At 46.6% G+C, this 18,785-nt stretch overlaps 1 protein-coding gene across 8 annotated transcripts in view; it reads left to right on the top strand.

Annotated features, from left to right (window-relative positions):
- LOC140429273 (ceramide transfer protein) overlaps positions 1 to 18,785 on the top strand; it is a 203,761-nt gene that overhangs the window by 93,019 nt on the left and 91,957 nt on the right. The window contains exon 1 of one of the 8 annotated variants that reach the window (XM_072516063.1): positions 12,842 to 13,158. The exons of 6 other annotated variants lie outside the window; for them this stretch is intronic. In XM_072516063.1, the coding sequence (XP_072372164.1) occupies positions 13,156 to 13,158 (3 nt within the window). In that variant the 5' untranslated portion in view covers positions 12,842 to 13,155. Of the gene's footprint in view, positions 1 to 12,841; positions 13,159 to 18,785 lie in introns of those variants that run through there. One more of the 8 variants, XM_072516062.1, reaches the window with a different exon arrangement.

The raw sequence follows: 18,785 nt of genomic DNA on the forward strand, positions 1-18,785 counted from the left end.
GTTGGTTGGAAAAGGAGCCTCGCAGGGAAGACAGTGGAACAGAAACGGCAGGAGTTTTTGCGGGTTATTAGGGAGGCACAACAGAAATTCATCCCAAGGAGGAGGAAACATGGGGAGGACAAGGCATCCATGGCTGACAAGGGATGTCAAGGACAGCATAAAGGCTAAAGAAAAAGCATACAAAGTGGCGAATATTAGTGGGAAGCCAGAGGATTGGGAAGCCTTTAAAAGTGAGCAGAGGGCAGCTACAAAAGCAATAAGGGTGGAGAAGATGAAGTATGAGTGCAAACTAGCTAGTAATATAAAGGAAGATAGGAAGAGTTTTTTTCAATATTGTCATGTGAGAGTACCTTTAAGAAATGGGTGTTTATCATTGATGTCAGAGTGTGGGTAGAGCTGGGCTGTCTGTCAGCTTTTTACTTTTGTTTTGGGCTGTTTGCTGCAGGTTGTGTTTTAGTTTTGTTTTTAGAGCTGGATAGCTGCAGTCCCAGCCAGAAGGGGTATTAGTCTCTCTCTCTGTAATCTAAAAACTGAAATCGGTCCTTTTGTGATTTAAAACTAATAACTGCTCTCAGTAGTGACTTTAACCTGATGTGCTTCTGTTAAAGGTTATGGTTTTAAGTCTTATGGATGTTAAAAGGAAAGCTTAAAGGATTACTTAGTGTTGCAGTCTTTGGGGGTTGTATTTGAATTAATGGTTGCTAAGATGTTCATTATGTTTTAAAAAGGTTAACTTGAGTTCATAGAATAAACATTGTTTTGCTTTAAAAAATACTTTTCCATTTCTGCTGTACCACATATGTAGAGTGGGCCGTGTGCACCCCATACCACAATCTATTAAAAGTTGTGGGTCAGGTGAACTCCATGATACACTTTGGGGTTCTCTAAACTCTGGCCCATAATATATAAAAGGTAAGAGAGAGGCAAAAATAGACATTGGACCACTGGAAAATGTGGCCGGAGAAGCAATAATAGGAAACAAAGAAATGGCAGACGAACTGAATAGTTACTTTGCATCAGTCTTCACGGTGGAAGACACCAGTGGGATGCCAGAGCTGCAGGAGAACCAGGGGGCAGAGGTGAGTGCAATGACCACTGCTAAGGAGAAGGTTTGAAGGCGGATAAATCACCTGGACCGGATGGAGTACACCCCAGGGTCCTAAAAGAGATAGCTGAAGAAATTGTGGGGGCATTGGTGATGATCTTTCAGGAATCACTGGAGGCGGGAAGGATCCCAGAGGACTGGAAAGTGGCTAATGTAACATCACTGTTTAAGTGGGGACGGAAGCAGAAGATGGGAAATTATAGGCCGGTTAGCCTGACTTCGGTCATTGGTAAGATTTTCGAGTCTGTTATTAAAGATCAGATCGCAAAGTACTTGGAAGTGCATGGTAAAATAGGACTGAGTCAGCACGGCTTTGTCAAAGGGAGGTCGTGTCTGACAAATCTGTTCGAGTTCTTTTGAGGAACAACAAAGAACAAAGAAAATTACAGCACAGGAACAGGCCCTTCGGCCCTCCCAGCCTGCGCCGATCCAGATCCTTTATCAAAACCTGTCTTCTATTTTCCAAGGATCTACTCCCCTCTGATCCCCGCCCGTTCATATATCTGTCTAGATGCATCTTTAATGATGCTATCGTGCCTGCCTCTACCACCTCTGCTGGCAAAGTGTTCCAGGCACCCACCACCCTCTGCGTAAAAAACTTTCCACGCACATCTCCCTTCAACTTTCCCCCTCTCACCTTGAAATCGTGACCCACTCTTGGAAAAAGCTTGTTGCTATCCACCCTGTCCATACCTCTCATAATTTTGTAGACCTCAATCAGGTCCCCCCTCAACCTCCGTCTTTCCAACAAAAACAATCCTAATCTACTCAACCTTTCTTCATAGCTAGCACCCTCCATACTAGACAACATCCTGGTGAACCTCCTCTGCACCTTCTCTAAAACATCCACATCCTTCTGGTAATGTGGCGACCAGAACTGCACGCAGTATTCCAAATGTGGCCTGACCAAAATCCTGTACAACTGTAACATGACCTGCTGACTCTTGTACTCAATACCCCGTCCGATGAAGGCGAGCATGCTGTATGTCTTCTTTTTTTAAGAAAAATATAATTATTAAGAATTTTTAAACAAAATTTTCAACCTCACCTGCCGCCTCACAAACGCCCTTACTTGCATGTACCTGAAAGCGTTTCCCGGGGGTAGCCCAAACATCTCCTCCAGCGCCCCTAAGCTCGCAAACGTCCCATCAATGAACAGGTCCCCCATTCTTTTAATCCCTGCCCTATGGCAGCTCTGAAACCCCCCGCCCATCCTTCCCGGGACAAACCGATGGTTGTCTCTGATCGGGGACCACACCGAGGCTCCCATCGCACCCCTGTGCCGTCTCCACTGCCCCCAGATCTTTAGCGTTGCCGCCACCACTGGACTCGTGTTGTACCTTGTCGGCGAGAGCGGCAGCGGTGCCGTCACCAGCGCCCCCAGGCTCATTCCTTTGCAGGACGCCATCTCCAACCTCTTCCATGCCGCCCCCTTTCCCTCCATCACCCACTTACGGATCATCGCCATGTTGGCTGCCCAATAGTAGCCACCTAGATTCTGCAACGCCAGCCCTCCTCTATCCCTACTTCGCTCCTTACCCTTGGGGTCTTACTCGCCCACACAAAGCCCATAATGCTCCTGCCTACCCTCTTAAACAAGGCCTTGGTGATCACAATTGGAAGGCATTGAAATACAAAAAGAAACCTCGGAAGGACCACCATTTTAATCGACTGTACCCTGCCCTCCAGCGAGAGCGGCAACATGTCCCACAGTTTAAAGTCCTCCTCCATCTGCTCCACCAGCCTCGTTAAATTTGTACAGGGCCCCCCAGCTCCTAGCTACCTGGATCCCCAAGTATCGAAAGCACCTATCCGCCCTCCTCAGCGGTAGGTCGTCTATCCCTCTTCCCTGATCCCCCGGCTGCACCACAAAGAGATCGCTCTTCCCTACATTGAGCTTAAAGCCTGAGAAGTCCCCAAACTCCCTTAGGATCTGCATGACCTCCACCATCCCCTCCTCTGGGTCCGCCACATACAGCAACAGGTTGTCTGCATACAGTGACACTCGATGCTCCTCTCCTTCTCGGACCACCCCCCTCCATTTCCCAGACTCCCTTAATGCCATGGCCAAAGGTTCAATTGCTAGTGCAAACAACAAGGGGCACAGGGGGCACCCCTGCCTCGTCCCTCGATACAGCCGAAAATAGTCCGACCTCCGCCGATTCGTAACCACACTCGCCACCGGGGCTCTATATAGGAGTTTAACCCAACTGATAAACCCCTCTCCAAACCCAAACCTCCGCAACACTTCCCAGAGATACTCCCACTCTACTCGGTCAAAGGCCTTCTCCGTGTCCATAGCTGCCACTATCTCCGCCTCTCCCTCCACTGATGGCACCATTACACATTTAGGAGCCTTCGCACATTGGTATTTAGCTGCCTACCCTTTACGAATCCCGTCTGGTCCTCCTGAATCACCCCTGGGACACAGTCCTCAATCCTCGTAGCCAACATTTTTGCCAGCAACTTAGCATCTACGTTGAGGAGCGAGATCGGTCTATACAACCCACATTGCAGTGGGTCCTTATCCCGCTTCAGGATCAAAGAGATCGTCGCCTCCGACATTGTCGGGGGCAGGGTCCCCCCCCCTTGCTTCATTAAAGGTCCTTACCAGCAACGGGGCTAACAGATCTACATACTTCCTATAGAACTCCACCGGGAACCCATCTGGCCCCGGGGCCTTCCCTGCCTGCATGCTCCCCAGTCCTTTAACCAGCCCCTCCACCCCGATTGGTGCCCCAAAACCAGCCACCTCCCGCTCCTCCACCCTCGGGAACCTCAGTTGGTCCAAGGATCGTCGCATCCCCTCTTTTCCCCCTGGGGGCTGGGACCTATACAGCTCCTTGTAAAAGGCCTTGATTGCCTCATTCACTTTCACCGCACTCCGCACCGTAGTTCCCCTGCCATCCTTGACTCCACCTAGTTCCCTCGCTGCCATCCTCTTACGGAGCTGGTGTGCCAGCATCCGACTTGCCTTCTCCCCATATTCATACATCGCCCCCTGTGCCTTTCTCCACTGTGCCTCTGCCTTCCCCGTGGTCAACAGGTCGAACTCCGTCTGGAGACTTCGTCTCTCCCTGAGTAGCCCCTCATCAGGAGCCTCTGCATAGCTCCTGTCCACCCTTAAAATCTCCCCCACTAACCTCTCCCTTTCCCTGCCCTCTCTCTTCTCCCTATAAGCCCTGATGGAGATTAACTCTCCCCTGACCACCGCCTTCAGCGCCTCCCATACTACTCCCACCTGCACCTCTCCGTTGTCGTTGGCCTCCAGATATCTTTCGATGCACCCCCGCACCCTCCCACACACTTCCTTGTCTGCCAGCCTGAGCACCTTGGCCGCAGCCGGCCTCTTCCCCGTCCTAGATCTGGAACGATCTAATGCTGGGTCCAACACTTGTGTTGAAATCCCCACTCATTATCAAGCTCCCTACCTCCAAGTCCGGAATACGCCCCAACATCCATTTCATGAATCCAGCATCGTCCCAGTTCGGGGCGTATACATTTACCAATACTACCCCCGTCCCCTGCAACCTACCGCTCACCATCACGTATCGGCCTCCATTGTCCGCTACTATGTTCTTGGCCTCAAACGACACCCACTTCCCCACCAGTATTGCCACCCCTCTATTCTTCGCATCCAGCCCCGAATGGAACACCTGTCCTACCCATCCCTTCCTTGACCTGACCTGATCTGCCACCTTCAGATGCGTCTCCTGAAGCATGACCACGTCTGCCTTCAGTCCCTTTAAGTGCGCGAACACTCGGGCCCTCTTAACCGGCCCATTTAGGCCTCTCACATTCCACGTGATCAGCTGGATTGGGGGGGGGGGGGGGGGGGGCAAGTGCCCCCCCGACTAGCCATCTCTTATCTTAGGCCAGTCCCTTGCCCGCGTCTCCCGCACCCTCCAGTCTCCCAGACGGGGAACCCCCGCCCCGACCACCTCTTCCATTTTCAGTTCCCCCTCGGCCAGTGCAGCAGCAACCCTATTATCCCCCCCTTTCCTCTCTTCCCCCCACCTTCCCTCCTCCCTCCCCGCTAGATCTGCATCTAGCTCTTTTGCTCCCCCCATACTACTTCCGTGAGTCAGCTGACTTCTGCTGACCCCGGCTTCCCCTGCCTTCCCGTTGATCTCCCCGTGTGGGAATCTCTCCTCCTCCTTGCGTTCCTCCATCCCCCCCCCTCCCTAGCGCGGGAAAAAGCCCACGCTTTCCTGAGCCAGCCCCGCCCCCTGTAGCGCAGCTCCTGTTGCGGCCTTATCCCAGTTTCCCCCATCCCGGAGTCTCACCTCCCTCCAGCACCGACGCCCACATTCCCCACTATCTCATCAAAAGAAAAAATAACTCTTTCCCCCATCCCCATCCATCATCCCACCCGTGAAACATTCTTTACCCATATTTACAATCCTATATACAGTCAACATCTCCCCCACAATCACAGCCCCTCAGTTCAAGTCCAAATTTTCGGTTTGGATAAAGGTCCAAGCCTCTTCTGGCATTTCAAAATAGTGGTGTCGGTCCTGATAAGTGACCCACAGTCACGCAGGCTGCAGCATTCCGAATCTCACTTTTTTTTATGCAGCACCGCCTTGGCTCAGTTGAAGCCCGCTCTCCTCTTTGCCACCTCTGCACTCCAGTCCTGGTAGACTCGGATCACCGCATTCTCCCATCTACTGCTCCGCACCTTCTTGGCCCATCTCAGGACACTCTCTTTGTCTGCGAAGCGATGGAACCTCGCCACATCGCCCTTGGCGGGTCGCCAGCCTTGGGTCTCCTCGCCAGGACCCGGTGAGCCCCTTCTAGCTCCAGGGGGCTCGGAGAGACCTCCGCACCCATCAGCGAATGGAGCATCGTGCTCACATACGCCCCGGCATCAGCCCCCTCCACTCCTTCGTGGAGACCCAGAATCCGGAGATTCTTCCTCCTCGACCTGTTCTCCAGGACCTCGAGTCTCTCGGCCCACCTCTTGTGCACCGCCTCGTGCGCCTCCATCTTTACCACCAGGCCCAGGATCTCGTCCTCGTTCTCATTAGTTTTATCCCTCACCTCACGGAGCTCCACCGCCTGGGCCTTCTGGGTCTCCTTCAGCCCCTCGATCGCCAACAGCATTGGCACCAGCACCTCTTTTTTAAGCTCCTCCACGCAGCGCCTGAGGAACTCCTGCTGGTCCGGCCCCCATGCTGCTCGATGTCCGTCCTCCGCCATCTTGGTTTTATCCCCTCGTTTTTGCCGCTGCTCCAAAGCCTCTTTCTCCGTCGCTCCATCGCTAATCCCCGCCATACGACGTAAGGGGGGACCTTACTTCACCTTCCCACACGGGATTCAATCAAAAAATTTCCGTTAGGGCTCCTCCGGAGAGCCCAAAACTCCGTTAAAGCGGGAGCTGCCGAAATATGCGGCTTAGCTCTGCATCGCCGCAACCGGAAATCGCTGTATGCCTTCTTGACCACTCTATCGACCTGCGTTGCCACCTTCAGGGTACAATGGACCTGGACTCTCAGATCTCTCTGTACATCAATTTTCCCCAGGACTCTTCCATTGACCGTATAGTCTGCTCTTGAATTAGATCTTCCAAAATGCATCACCTTGCATTTGCCCGGATTGAACTCCATCTGCCATTTCTCTGCCCAACTCTCCAATCTATCTATATTTTGCTTTATTCTCTGACAGTCCTCCTCGCTATCTGCAACTCCACCAATATTAGTATCTTCTGCAAACTTGCTAATCAGACCACCTATACCTTTGTCCAGATCATTTATGTATATCACAAACAACAGTGGTCTGAGCACGGATCCCTGTGGAACACCACTGGTCACCTTTCTCCATTGTGAGACACTCCCTTCCACCACTACTCTCTGTCTCCTGTTGCCCAACCAGTTCTTTATCCATCTAGCTAGTACACCCTGAACCCCATACGACTTCACTTTTTCCATCAACCTGCCATGGGAAATTTTATCAAACGCCTTACTGAAGTCCATGTATATGACATCTACAGCCCTTCCCTCATCAATCAAAGTTGTCACTGCCTCAAAGAATTCTATTTGGTTTGTAAGACATGACCTTCCCTGCACAAAACATGCTGCCTATCACTGATAAGTCTATTTTCTTCCAAATGTCAATTGATCCTATCCCTCAGTATCTTCTCCAACAGTTGCCTACCACTGACGTCAAGCTCACAGGTCTATAATTCCCTGGATTATCCCTGCTACCCTTCTTAAACAAAGGGACAACATTAGCAATTCTCCAGTCCTCCGGGACCTCACTCGTGCTCGAGGATGCTGCAAAGATATCTGTTAAGGCCCCAGCTATTTCGTCCCTCGCTTCCCTCAGTAACCTGGGATAGATCCCATCCGGACCTGGGGAAGTGTCCACCTTAATGCCTTTTAGAATACCCAAAACGTCCCCGTTCCTTATGCCGACTTGACCTAGAGTATTTAACCATCCATCCCTAGCCTCAACATCCGTCACGTCCCTCTCCATGGTGAATACCGATGCAAAGTACCCATTAAGAATCTCACCCATTTCCTCTCACTCCACGCATAAATTCCCTCTTTTGCCTTTGAGTGGGCCAATCCTTTCTCTAGTTACCCACTTGCTCCTTATATACGAGGTACAAGGAAGTTAGACAAAGGAGAACCAGTGGACCAGTGTTTAGATTTCCAGAAGGCTTTTGACAAGGTGCCGCAGAGGAGACTGTTAAATAAGTTAAGAGCCCATGGTGTTAAAGGTAAAATCCTGGCGTGGCTAGGAGATTGGCTGACTGGAAGAAGGTAGAGAGTGGGGATAAAGGGGTCTTTTTCAGGATGGCAGCCGGTGACTAGTGGTGTTCTTCAGGGGTCTGTGCTGGGACCACAACTTTTCACAATATACATTAATGATCTGGAGGAAGGAACTGAAGGCACTGTTGCTAATTTTGCAGATTATACAAAGATCTGTAGAGGGACAGGTAGTATTGAGGAAGCAAGGGGGCTGCAGAAGGATTTGGACAAGCTAGGAGAGTGGGCAATGGAGTGGCAAATGAAATACAATGTGGAAAGGTGTGAGGTTATGCACTTCGGCAGGAGGAATTTAGGCATGGACTATTTTCTAAATGGGGAAATGCTTAGGAAATCCGAAACACAAAGGGACTTGGGAGTCCTTGTTAATGATTCTCTTAAGGTTAATGTACAGGTTCAGTCGGCAGTTAAGTAGGCAAATGCAATGTTAGCATTCATGTCAAGAGGGCTAAAATACAAGACCAGGGATGTACTCCTGAGGCTGTACAAGGCTCTGGTCAGACCCCATTTGGAGTATTGTGAGCAGTTTTGGGCCCCGCATCTAAGGAAGTGTGTGCTGGCCTTGGAAAGGGTCCAGAGGAGGTTCACAAGAATGATCCCTGGAATTAAGAACTTGTCGTATGAGGAACGTTTGAGGACTCTGGGTCTGTACTTGTTGGAGTTTAGAAGGATGAGGGGGGATCTTATTGAAACTTACAGGATACTGTGAGGCCTGGATAGAGTGGACGTGGAGATAATGTTTCTACTTGTAGGAAAAACTAGAACCAGAGGACACCATCTCAGACTAAAGGGTGAATCTGTGGAACTCTTTGCCGCAGAAGGCTGTGGAGGCCAATTCACTGAGTGTCTTTAAGACAGAGATAGATAGGTTCTTGATTAACAAGGAGATCAGGGGTTATGGGGAGAAGGCAGGAGAATGGGGATGAGAAAATATCAGCCATGATTGAATGGCGGAGCAGGCTCAATGGGCCGAGTGGCCTAATTCTGCTCCTATGTCTTATGGTCTTATGGTCTAAGTAGATTTAAAAACAGGACCCAGAAAGTAGTAATCTCTAACTTTGACAGAGAGCACAACATTTACTCTTCAGCAGAGTACTAAGGGAGATGCCATCTTTTGGATAAAGGGTGTTATTGGAAGTAGAGCAGTGAAGTGTTCTCCCTTGTGTCGTGACCAATTTTTATCCCTCAACCAGCCTCATTTAACCATTGCATATGGCCATTATCTCACTGCAAATTATAGACCTTGCTGTGCACAAATTGGTTGTTTTGTTTCCCTGACATGACGACAGTGACTGCACTTCAAATGTATTTAATTGGCTGTCAAGTGCTTTGGGAACATGAGATTTTGAAAGGTGCTGTACAAGTACAAACTTGTATTTTAACCTAACACTGTTTGTTACTTTGTTCATTGACTGTAACTGATTTAATAATATATGATACTGAAATTGAGTGCAAGAAATGCGCATGTATTGTACTTAAGCACATGTCTCGGTCTGCACTGTCGGGGCTCTATGGTTCAATAGAGATAAGATATGCAAAATTGTTATAATATATTCCAATTCATTTTAGCACTGCAAGTTTGTATTTGGTTATGAAGTGATGTAGGCATGCTCGCTAATTCTGGCATTTGAAATTGATGAAACACTTTACTGCCAGAGAATAGTGGTGCAGCTCGAAATCATTTTGCCTGCAGTGTTAAAGCATGCCAATTCTCATGTAACTTTGCCACGTATTGGCTGGGAGCAAGTAATTCATCAATGGAAAGTGGAATTTACTTAAATGCAAAGGCTTTCAATTCTGAAATTTTGTGTCTCAAATTGAGAATTCACTGACAGACTGGGGAGACAGTGGCGTAGTGGTATTGTCACTGGACCAGTAAACCAGAAACCCAGAGTAATGCTCTGGGGACCCAGGTTCAAATCACACCACTGCAGATGATGACATTTGAATTAAATAAATTAAATTAAATTAAAATCTGGAATTAGAAGCCTAACAGTGACCATGAAACCATCTGCGATTGTCGTAAAAACCCATCTGGGCAGCACGGTAGCATAGTGGTTACCACAATTGCTTCACAGCTCCAGGGTCCCAGGTTCGATTCCCGGCTTGGGTCACTGTCTGTGCGGAGTCTGCACATCCTCCCCGTGTGTGCGTGGGTTTCCTCCGGGTGCTCCGGTTTCCTCCCACAGTCCAAAGATGTGCAGGTTAGGTGGATTGACCATGCTAAATTGCCCTTAGTGTTGGTAAGGGTTACTGGGTTATGGGGATAAGGCGGAATTGTGGGCTTCAGTAGGGTGCTCGTTCCAAGAGCTGGTGCAGACTCAATGGGCCGAATGGGGCACTGTAAATTCTATGAAATCTATGAAATCTGATTCACTAATGTCCATACCTGGTCTGGCCTACATGTGACTCCAGACCCACAGCAATGTGGTTGACTTTTAAATGCCCCCTCAAGGGAAATTAGGGATGGGCAATGAATGCTGGCACAACCCGAGATGCCCACGACCCATGAACAAATTTAAAAAAAGAATTAAGTTAGAAAAAAGACATTTCGCCAGTGTTTAAAGCTAGCTTAAGCTTCTGGCTGCTGAACATTTTGTGCTGTGAATATTTCACTCATATTTAAATGCTCAAACTATTTTATTCCCTTAACAATAGCAGAGCACATCGAACTTGAACTAATGATGCAATGTTTTTCACTGGGCCAATATAGAAGTTCCTATGATGCATTCATAAACATGGGTTTGGTCTGGAAACCTGTCTGTGGGAGCACCAAACTGATTTTAAAATTTGTTCTGGTATTTTAATCGAGGAAGAGACTTGTGCAGGGCTATCACTGCCTACGAGCAGTGAGATGAGTACCCAGTGTCTTCAGTCAGCTTATAAGTGGTACTTATGAGTGGTAGTGTTTGGTAATTATTTCATAGTGATGCTAAATTTGATACATGTGTGTGTATATATGCATATACATTTGTGAGCCTATCAGCAGACATAGGAGAGGAATGGTCTATTATTGGAGGAACAACTTTTTAAAACTGTCTCGGGTGGTCATATTGGGGGACTTCGCAGGTGACATAGCCCGCGTGTCATGTATTGGACAAGCTTGGCTTCGACTCAAGAGTCTTCATGAGCTTTTGAGCTTCAACATATGGCATTTCTATTGGTCTATTCAACCAATCGGATTGAAATTCCTCAAAATCACATTTTATAAATTAGGAAGTATAAATTAGAATATTCAATTCAAAGTAAATGCATGTGCAGAAAGCAAAATACAACAGCAAAGAAAGATGGGATTGAGGAAGTGAGAGAGTTGAGACAAAGAAAAGGCAAAGGATATGTTGGCCATACATCCCAAAGACTTGAGGATTGTGTCAAACAGCATGTCCCTTCCGTTGTTCGTAATGGGCAAAGAACAGACTGTACCCAACCTGCCTGTGCTTGCAAAACGCACTGTCCAACCTGATTGAAATGTACAACATCCTGTGGGAACTTGACAGGGTGGATGGGGAAAGGATATTTCCTCTTATGGGAGAACCTGGAACTATGGGCCATCTATTTACTGCTAAACAACCTGTCACTGAAAACTTAGCTCATAAATGTGGAGTGTCATGACTTCAGATTTTCATTACTATTGGAGATTTAAATTAAGTGAGATGCTTTTTAAAAGGCTTTTCGTATTACTGAAAAAATAATTTCTAAGCGATTCATCTTGCACTCATCAGGACAATCACAAGAATACTAATGTCAAGGCAAACAATTTTACACTGAGAAGAGGGTGCTGATTGATTGGCAAGCGAACTAGTGTCCACCCTTGGGTGTGATTTCATGATTGAACAACATTTTCTAAATAATCCTAAGTGTGCATACTGAGAGCCAATTGAAGATTGTCCCAGTGTGGCGCATTTGCAGGGCCATGTTCTTTTCAGACAGAAAGAGCATGTACCCACATTGCGCCTATTTCAGCTAAACAAAAGTAAGTGACAGCCATTTCTCAGGGCAATACCTTGACTAATCAGAGTCAAGATGCCTGATTTAAATATCGAACAATGTTTGGCAGTTAACTCAGTCACCATCAACTGGTGCATTATCCAAGATAACAGCTCCTCCGACCCTAGTTCGCTTGCAAAGGACACCATCACAGTTGATGTTGGTACTTTCTCTGGACTACAAAAAGCCACAGATGCGAAAGTTTCAATAGTGTGTCTGAATTATGGATCTGTTACTCGAGAGTGCATTTTGGAAAAATTTGTCACTTCCCAGTGAAAAATCTGTTATATATTTACCTGAAGCTGAAAGGTATGTAAAATAGCCACCATTTACTTGTTATTGCTCATGGTGTTTCCAGCCAACTTGCTGGATTGTATCATATGATTTATTATTCATATGATTATCATATGATGATATGATCATATGATTATTATTATATGAGATCATGGTATATCATCTTATTAGGAATGGGCAATAATTGTTGGCCCAGCCAATGACCCCCCACATCCCATGAATTAATTTTAAAACACTATTGATGGCCTGAAATGTGGTTTAAAAATGTACCATATATTTAACGTGCCCGACCAAACGTGTGAAAATTCAAGTTAAAAGCTGGGAATTCACTTTAGCTTAAAGCGAGTTGAATTCTGGTGTTAATGTTGCACAAAAGCTATAGATGATTACAGTGGAGTCAATCTTGCTGCATGCTGCTTTTTACTAATGTCAAACCATGAATATTCAATGTGCTGCTGCAAATCTCATACATAAGGATGTGTTCCTTCAGTACATAAATATTTACAAGGGAGCGTTTGCATGCTTTCACAGGAAATCATAAATAGCATTTAAAAAAATAATATTTCTGAACTATTGGGAGAAAGCAATAAAAGAAATTGTTAAAAATGCTAAATCTAAATTTATTCCCATGATCCTTTGCTTTTCTGCCAGCGTATTGACCTACTTTGGGATGATGAGAGATTAAAAGTGTGGGATGAGGTTTTATTGTCTACATTTGAGGCAGTTAATGAACAAGCTCCAAACACACACTCTGTGCCTTGACTGCCAACAGCCTTTTCACACGAGAAATGAACTAAATTTACGTCAGAAAATATTTAACTGCAGATTGCAGTGTTTTGCTTTGAAACCAAGGAAGCTGTGATGGATCCTATGGTGGATTGTAGCAGACAACAGCAGCCAACGTTGCAGTGCACCATCAATGTCAGTCCGTAATAATCATCTGGTATCGTTTCTGCATGGATCTCCAGCTCTTGAAAAAGCACCCTGACTCTCAGCATGGTAATCAGAATCATTGTTGAGTCGCTTTATTTATGGCAATGTCAGCATTGCATCTAATTTCTGCTTTACTCCTGTTAAGACCAAGGGACCGCTGTTAACCATCTCCCTCCCTTGAAATTTCACAATGTATATTCTGAGGTGCTGGGATTATTTGTGTGATCGAGGAAAGAACTTTCATTCATCGTTACTGCAATTTGATATAACTTCACAGTGAACGCCGAATGATCTGCAACAAAAGTCGGATGGACCAGCTCTGCTTCAGTTGCCTTTCTTGCAGTCAAAGGGTGGGCTTTGCATGCTGCAGACTTTCCCGATACATTTTTCTGATTTAATTTGTATTGACCAAACCTGATTTTAACTCTTGACCGCTGAGTTATGAGTGTGCTAATATATTTGTCGCCTAACTTCTGATTTCTATAAAATACTATGTACAAAGAAAACCAATAATTCAAAATAAACATTTGATTCTTTCTGAATTTGAACACCTTTTTGTAGATGGTGTAATGTGCTGCTTTAGTTCTAAAGCAGGAGGAAAAGTGTAAATAAAGAAATTGTGATTCATCACCTGTAATTTAGAAATACTTAGTTCAATACACTAAATAACCAGTATCTCAAACAGCTTGATGAACAAAGCTGCTGCTTGCATTGCATAGAATCATGGCTGTTGTCCAAACAATGCAGCAATTAATTTGCAGCAGCCTGAGGTTTTCAGCTGTAACCTTATGAAAAAGTCTTTAATGGCCATGATTAACTATCCCTTCTAACATTGATTTTTTTTTTTTTGTATCATCTCCAAAATGCATGGTTTTTTTAACTGTTATTATGCTTGCTATGTACTGAAGCATGAGGCATTTGTGAAACGTTTAACTTAGCAATAACGTGCCTACATAGAATCCTCCATTTCTACCTGAGGCCTGAGCTATTTGGAGGTGTACTTTTTCAAGAATTGTGGTGTTATTTCACAGGTTGGCATATGATGCCACAATGGAGGGAAAATAATGTTTGTTTCACTGGAGCATGGCATGCTGTGGCGCAGTGATCAGAAGGTTCTTCACTCGAATGATTCAGAGTAATGTTTCCACGGTAGTTAAACATATTTCACCACATAATCTCTTGCCTCCATCTACTCCACCCTTCCACTTCAGTCCTTCCATTTCTTGCCTGACATGTCAATCCTCGCTGTGTGCTAACTTCTCAAGTGAGTTCGAAAAGAAACAGCGTATATGTTATCTGCTTGGTAAATTCTTGACTGACAGTTAAACAGCCTTTCTCCTCAGCCCCTTTTCGCCATTATCGGCATGGCACAGTGGTCAGCACTGCTGCTTCACAGCGCCAGGGACCAGGGTTCAATTCTGGCCTTGCGTTACTATGTGGGGTTTGCACATTCTCCCCGTGTCTGCGTGGGTTTCCTCTGGGTGCTTTGTTTCCGCCCACATTCCAAAGATGTGCAGGTTAGGTGGATTGCCGATGCTAAAATTGCCCCTTAGTGTCCTGGAATGTGCATGTTCGGAAAGGTTATGAAGATAGAGCAGGGGAGTGGACCTCAGTAGGGTCGGTACTGCCTCGATGGGCTGAATGACAGTCTCCTATATTGTAGGGATTCTATGGTTTACCACTGCTTCTGTATGTAAAGGAGTTTGTATGTCCAAATCTTGAGAGTGTATCTTGAAACCATGATTTTTTTGACTGAAGTTACTGAACAGAGGTCTGACACTTGAGCTGTAGCTGCAGCTTCACCTGTTTTAATGTGGTTTTTCGGTTGTAATCGTGTTGCTTGAAGGCTGTTGAACTGGTTTTCCTGTTGTCTTGGTAAAGGGAGAAAGAAAAGAGGAGGAAAGTAACTCTGTTTAAGGAATTATTCAAACCTCAGCAACAAGGTGGCATGATACTGTTTAAATGTGCTTCCTTTGTGGGTAATTATTGCCAATTGCAACTAGCACCACATTGTAAGATTAGTTACTAACTTATTCAATACCTCTGATAGATTTTAGTTCACACTTCTGGGTTCATTTGCTCTTTGTATTTGTGTTCCTGTACTCTGGGGAAGTATTCTGAAGGGTCTTGGTAGCTTTAAGTGTTTACCTGACAGCAGAAAAAGTTCACCAGAATGATTCTGGGCATGAAAGGCTTGACGTACGAGGAAAGATTAAACAGTTTGGACTTACACTCACTGGAACATAGAACATAGAAAATACAGCACAGAACAGGCCCTTCGGCCCACGATGTTGTGTCGAACCTTTGTCCTAGATTAATCATAGATTATCATTGATTTTACAGTGCAGAAGGAGGCCATTCAGCCCCCTGAGTCTGCACCGGCTCCTGGAAAGAGCACCCTACCCAAACTCAACATCTCCACCCAACACCAAGGGCAATTTTGGACACTAAGGGCAATTTATCATGGCCAATCCACCTACCCTGCACATCTTTGGACTGTGGGAGGTAACTGGAGCACCCGGAGGAAACCCACGCAGACACTGGGAGGACGTGCAGACTCCGCACAGACAGTGACCCAAGCCGGAATCGAACCTGGGACCCTGGAGCTGTGAAGCAATTGTGCTATCCACAATGCTACCATGCTGCCCTTAAGAACAAATAAATCTACACTACATTTTACCGTAATCCATGTACCTATCCAATACCTGCTTGAAGGTCCCTAATGTTTCCGACTCAACTACTTCCACAGGCAGTGCATTCCATGCCCCCACTACTCTCTGGGTAAAGAACCTACCTCTGATATCCCTCCTATATCTTGCACCTTTCACCTTAAATTTATGTCCCCTTGTAATGGTTTGTTCCACGACCACTCTCTGACTTCTATCGGTTAGCCAGTTCGTTATCCAACTGGCCAAATTTCCCACTATCCCATGCCTCCTTACTTTCTGCAGAAGCCTACCATGGGGAACCTTATCAAATGCCTTACTAAAATCCATGTACACTACATCCACTGCTTTACCTTCATCCACATGCTTGGTCACCTCCTCAAAGAATTCAATAAGATTTGTAAGGCAAGACCTACCCCTCACAAATCCGTGCTGACTATCCCTAATCAAGCAGTGTCTTTCCAGATGCTCAGAAATCCTATCCTTCAGTACCCTTTCCATGATTTTGCCTACCACCGAAGTAAGACTAACTGGCCTGTAATTCCCAGGGTTATCCTTAGTCCCTTTTTTGAACAGGGGCACGACATTTGCCACTCTCCAATCCCCTGGTACCACCCCTGTTGACAGTGAGGACGAAAAGATCATTGCCAACGGCTCTGCAATTTCATCTCTTGCTTCCCATAGAATCCTTGGATATATCCCGTCAGGCCCGAGGGACTTGTCTATCCTCAAGTTGTTCAAAATGTCCAACACATCTTCCTTCCTAACAAGTATTTCCTCGAGCTTACCAGTCTGTTTCACACTGTCCTCTCCAACAATATCGCCCCTCTCATTTGTAAATGCAGAAGAAAAGTACTCGTTCAAGACCTCTCCTATCTCTTCAGACTCCATACACAATCTCCCGCTACTGTCCTTGATCGGACCTACCCTCGCTCTAGTCATTCTCATATTTCTCACATATGTGGAAAAGGCCTTGGGGTTTTCCTTGATCCTACTCGCCAAAGATTGTTCATTCCCTCTCTTAGCTCTCCTAATCCCTTTTTTCAGTTCCCTTCTGGCTATCTTGTATCCCTCCAATGCCCTGTCTAAACCTTGTTTCCTCAGCCTTACATAAGTCTCCTTTTTCCTCTTAACAAGACATTCAACCTCTCTTGTCAACCATGGTTCCCTCACTCGACCATCTCTTCCCTGCCTGACAGGGACATACATATCAAGGACACGTAGTACCTGTTCCTTGAACAAGTTCCACATTTCACTGGTGTCCTTCCCTGACAGCCTATGTTCCCAACTTATGCACTTCAATTCTTGTCTGACAACATCGTATTTACCCTTCCCCCCCAATTGTAAACCTTGCCCTGTTGCACGCACCTATCCCTCTCCATTACTAAAGTGAAAGTCACAGAATTGTGGTCACTATCTCCAAAATGCTCCCCCACTAACAAATCTATCACTTGCCCTGGTTCATTACCAAGTACTAAATCCAATATTGCCCCTCCTCTGGTCAGACAATCTACATACTGTGTTAGAAAAGCTTCCTGGACACACTGCACAAACACCACCCCATCCAAACTATTTGATCTAAAGAGCTTCCACTCAATATTTGGGAAGTTCAAGTCACCCATGACTACTACCCTGTGACTTCTGCACCTTTCCAAAATCTGTTTCCCAATCTGTTCCTCCACATCTCTGCTACTATTGGGGGGCCTATAGAAAACTCCTAACAAGGTGACTGCTCCTTTCCTATTTCTGACTTCAACCCATACTACCTCATTAGGGCGATACTCCTCGAACTGCCTTTCTGCAACTGTTATACTATCTCTAATTAACAATGCACCCCCACCTCTTTTACCACCCTCCCTAATCTTATTGAAACATCTATAACCAGGGACCTCCAACAACAATTTCTGCCCCTCTTCTATCCAAGTTTCCGTGATGGCCACCACATCGTAGTCCCAAGTACCGATCCATGCCTTACGTTAGCCCACCTTATTCCTGATGCTTCTTGCGTTGAAGTATACACACTTCAACCCATCTCCGTGCCTGCAAGTACTCTCCTTTGTCAGTGTTCCCTTCCCCACTGCCTCATTACACGCTTTGGTGTCCTGAATATCAGCTACCTTAGTTGCTGGACTACAAATTTGATTCCCATTCCCCTGCCAAATTAGTTTAAACCCTCCCGAAGAGGACTAGAAAACCTCCCTCCCAGGATACTGGTGCCCCTCTGGTTCAGATGCAACCCGTCCTGCTTGTACAGGTCCCACCTTCCCCAGAATGCGCTCCAAATACCTGAAGCCCTCCCTCCTACACCATTCCTGCAGCCACATGTTCAACTGCACTCTCCCTATTCCTAGCCTCGCTATCACGTGGCACCGGCAACAAACCAGAGATGACAACTCTGTCTGTCCTAGCTTTTAACTTCCAGCCTAACTCCCTAAACTTGTTTATTACCTCCACACCCCTTTTCCTACCTATGTCGTTGGTACCAATGTGCACCACGACTTCTGGCTGCTCCCCCTCCCCCTTAAGGATCCTGAAGACACGATCCGAGACATCCGTGACCCTGGCACCCGGGAGGCAACATTACTTCCGGGAGTCTCGCTCGCGACCACAGAATCTCCTATCTATTCCTCTAACCATTGAATCTCCTACAACTATTGCTTTTCTATTCTCCCCCCTTCCCTTCTGAGCCCCAGAGCCAGACTCAGTGCCAGAGACCTGGCCGCTAGGGCCTTCCCCTGGTAGGTCATCCCCCCCCCCCCCCCCCCCCAACAGCATCCAAAATGGTATACTTGTTTTGAAGGGGAACAGCCACGAGGGATCCCTGCACTGTTTGCCTGTTTGTTTTTTTTCCCCCTGACTGTAACCCAGCTATTCTTGTCCTGTACCTTGGGTGTGGTTACCTCCCTGTAACTCTTCTCAATCACCCCCTCTGCCTCCCGGATGATCCGAAGTTCATCCATCTTCAGCTCCAGTTCCCTAACGCGGTCTTTGAGGAGCTGAAGTTGGGTGCACTTCCTGCAGGTATAG

Source organism: Scyliorhinus torazame, chromosome 9 (assembly GCF_047496885.1).
Source record: "Scyliorhinus torazame isolate Kashiwa2021f chromosome 9, sScyTor2.1, whole genome shotgun sequence".
In the NCBI taxonomy this organism is placed as follows: Eukaryota; Metazoa; Chordata; class Chondrichthyes; order Carcharhiniformes; family Scyliorhinidae; genus Scyliorhinus; species Scyliorhinus torazame.